General features: G+C 32.4%; 1 protein-coding gene across 2 annotated transcripts in view; it reads left to right on the top strand.

Moving 5' to 3' along the window:
- Heatr5b (HEAT repeat containing 5B) overlaps nt 1-973 on the top strand; it is a 129,179-nt gene that overhangs the window by 52,319 nt on the left and 75,887 nt on the right. For both annotated transcript variants that reach the window (XM_029558388.1, XM_008822591.3), the window contains one exon: nt 381-556. In XM_029558388.1, the coding sequence (XP_029414248.1) occupies nt 381-556 (176 nt within the window). The remainder of the gene's footprint in view (nt 1-380; nt 557-973) is intronic.

Here is a 973-nt window from a genome sequence, read left to right as displayed (position 1 = left end):
TAATTTTATGTCTTATCGGGTTTATTCAGAGTACAATATTGTATAACTGTAACAATTCAACTGTAAACTTAAAAATTTACAGCCAATTTTGAAAGAGATGCATCTTAGCTCTGGAAATTGTTATTGAATATGTCAATGCTGTTGTAATGAAATGCTTCTTCCAAGTATGTGGTTATTATATAAATAATTTTAAAAATGTTTTAGAATGAACAAGACTTATAAGGTGATCCCAGTGATTTTTTTTTAAGGGAAAAATTTTTGTCTGTTTAGAAAATGTCAGGTCCAATCACATTTTTATTCCTGCCCTGCTCTATTCTTAATACTTAGTAGATGAATATCTTGAGGTATATTGTTAGAAACTTTTATGTTTCTCTTTTCAGCTCCAGCCTAACAGTGCATCTGGAAGTGGGGCTCTGGAGCATGACCCTTCCTCCATTTACTTACGAATACCTGCTGGAGAGGCTGTACCTGGTCCTCTCCCTCTTGGAGTCTCAGTGATTGATGCATCAGTGGCACTTTTTGGTGTTGTTTTTCCGCATGTTTCTTATAAACACCGGTTAGTAGAAAGTCAGTCAGGAAACTTTAGTCAAATATAAATTATATTTAATAATAGAATTTCCCATCTTAGTTAATTCCATAGTAAAGTGAATTTTTATTAAAACAATACTCTCATAGATTTACTAACAAATTGGTATGTACACGATAAAACAAATTGAGAATTCCACATAGCTTGAAACTGTTTATGATTTAGCCTTGTGTACCAGCCTCTAGTATCCAGTGTTTCGTGGACCATGACTTGAACAACAAAGTTTTCATTGTTGCTGTTTGACAGTTTATAAATTAAACTATGTTCTAATTAGAGTTATTGGTTTACTAAATCCGTAACTGAACAAATGAATGTGTAGGAAGTCTAATTAGATTTGTCTGTGAGATGGTTGAATTCTAGAACATAGGAAACCAAAATATCTATTAT

This window comes from Nannospalax galili, unplaced genomic scaffold (assembly GCF_000622305.1).
Source record: "Nannospalax galili isolate Female #2095 unplaced genomic scaffold, S.galili_v1.0 scaffold88, whole genome shotgun sequence".
In the NCBI taxonomy this organism is placed as follows: Eukaryota; Metazoa; Chordata; class Mammalia; order Rodentia; family Spalacidae; genus Nannospalax; species Nannospalax galili.
This window is presented reverse-complemented; position numbering and strand designations above follow the sequence as displayed.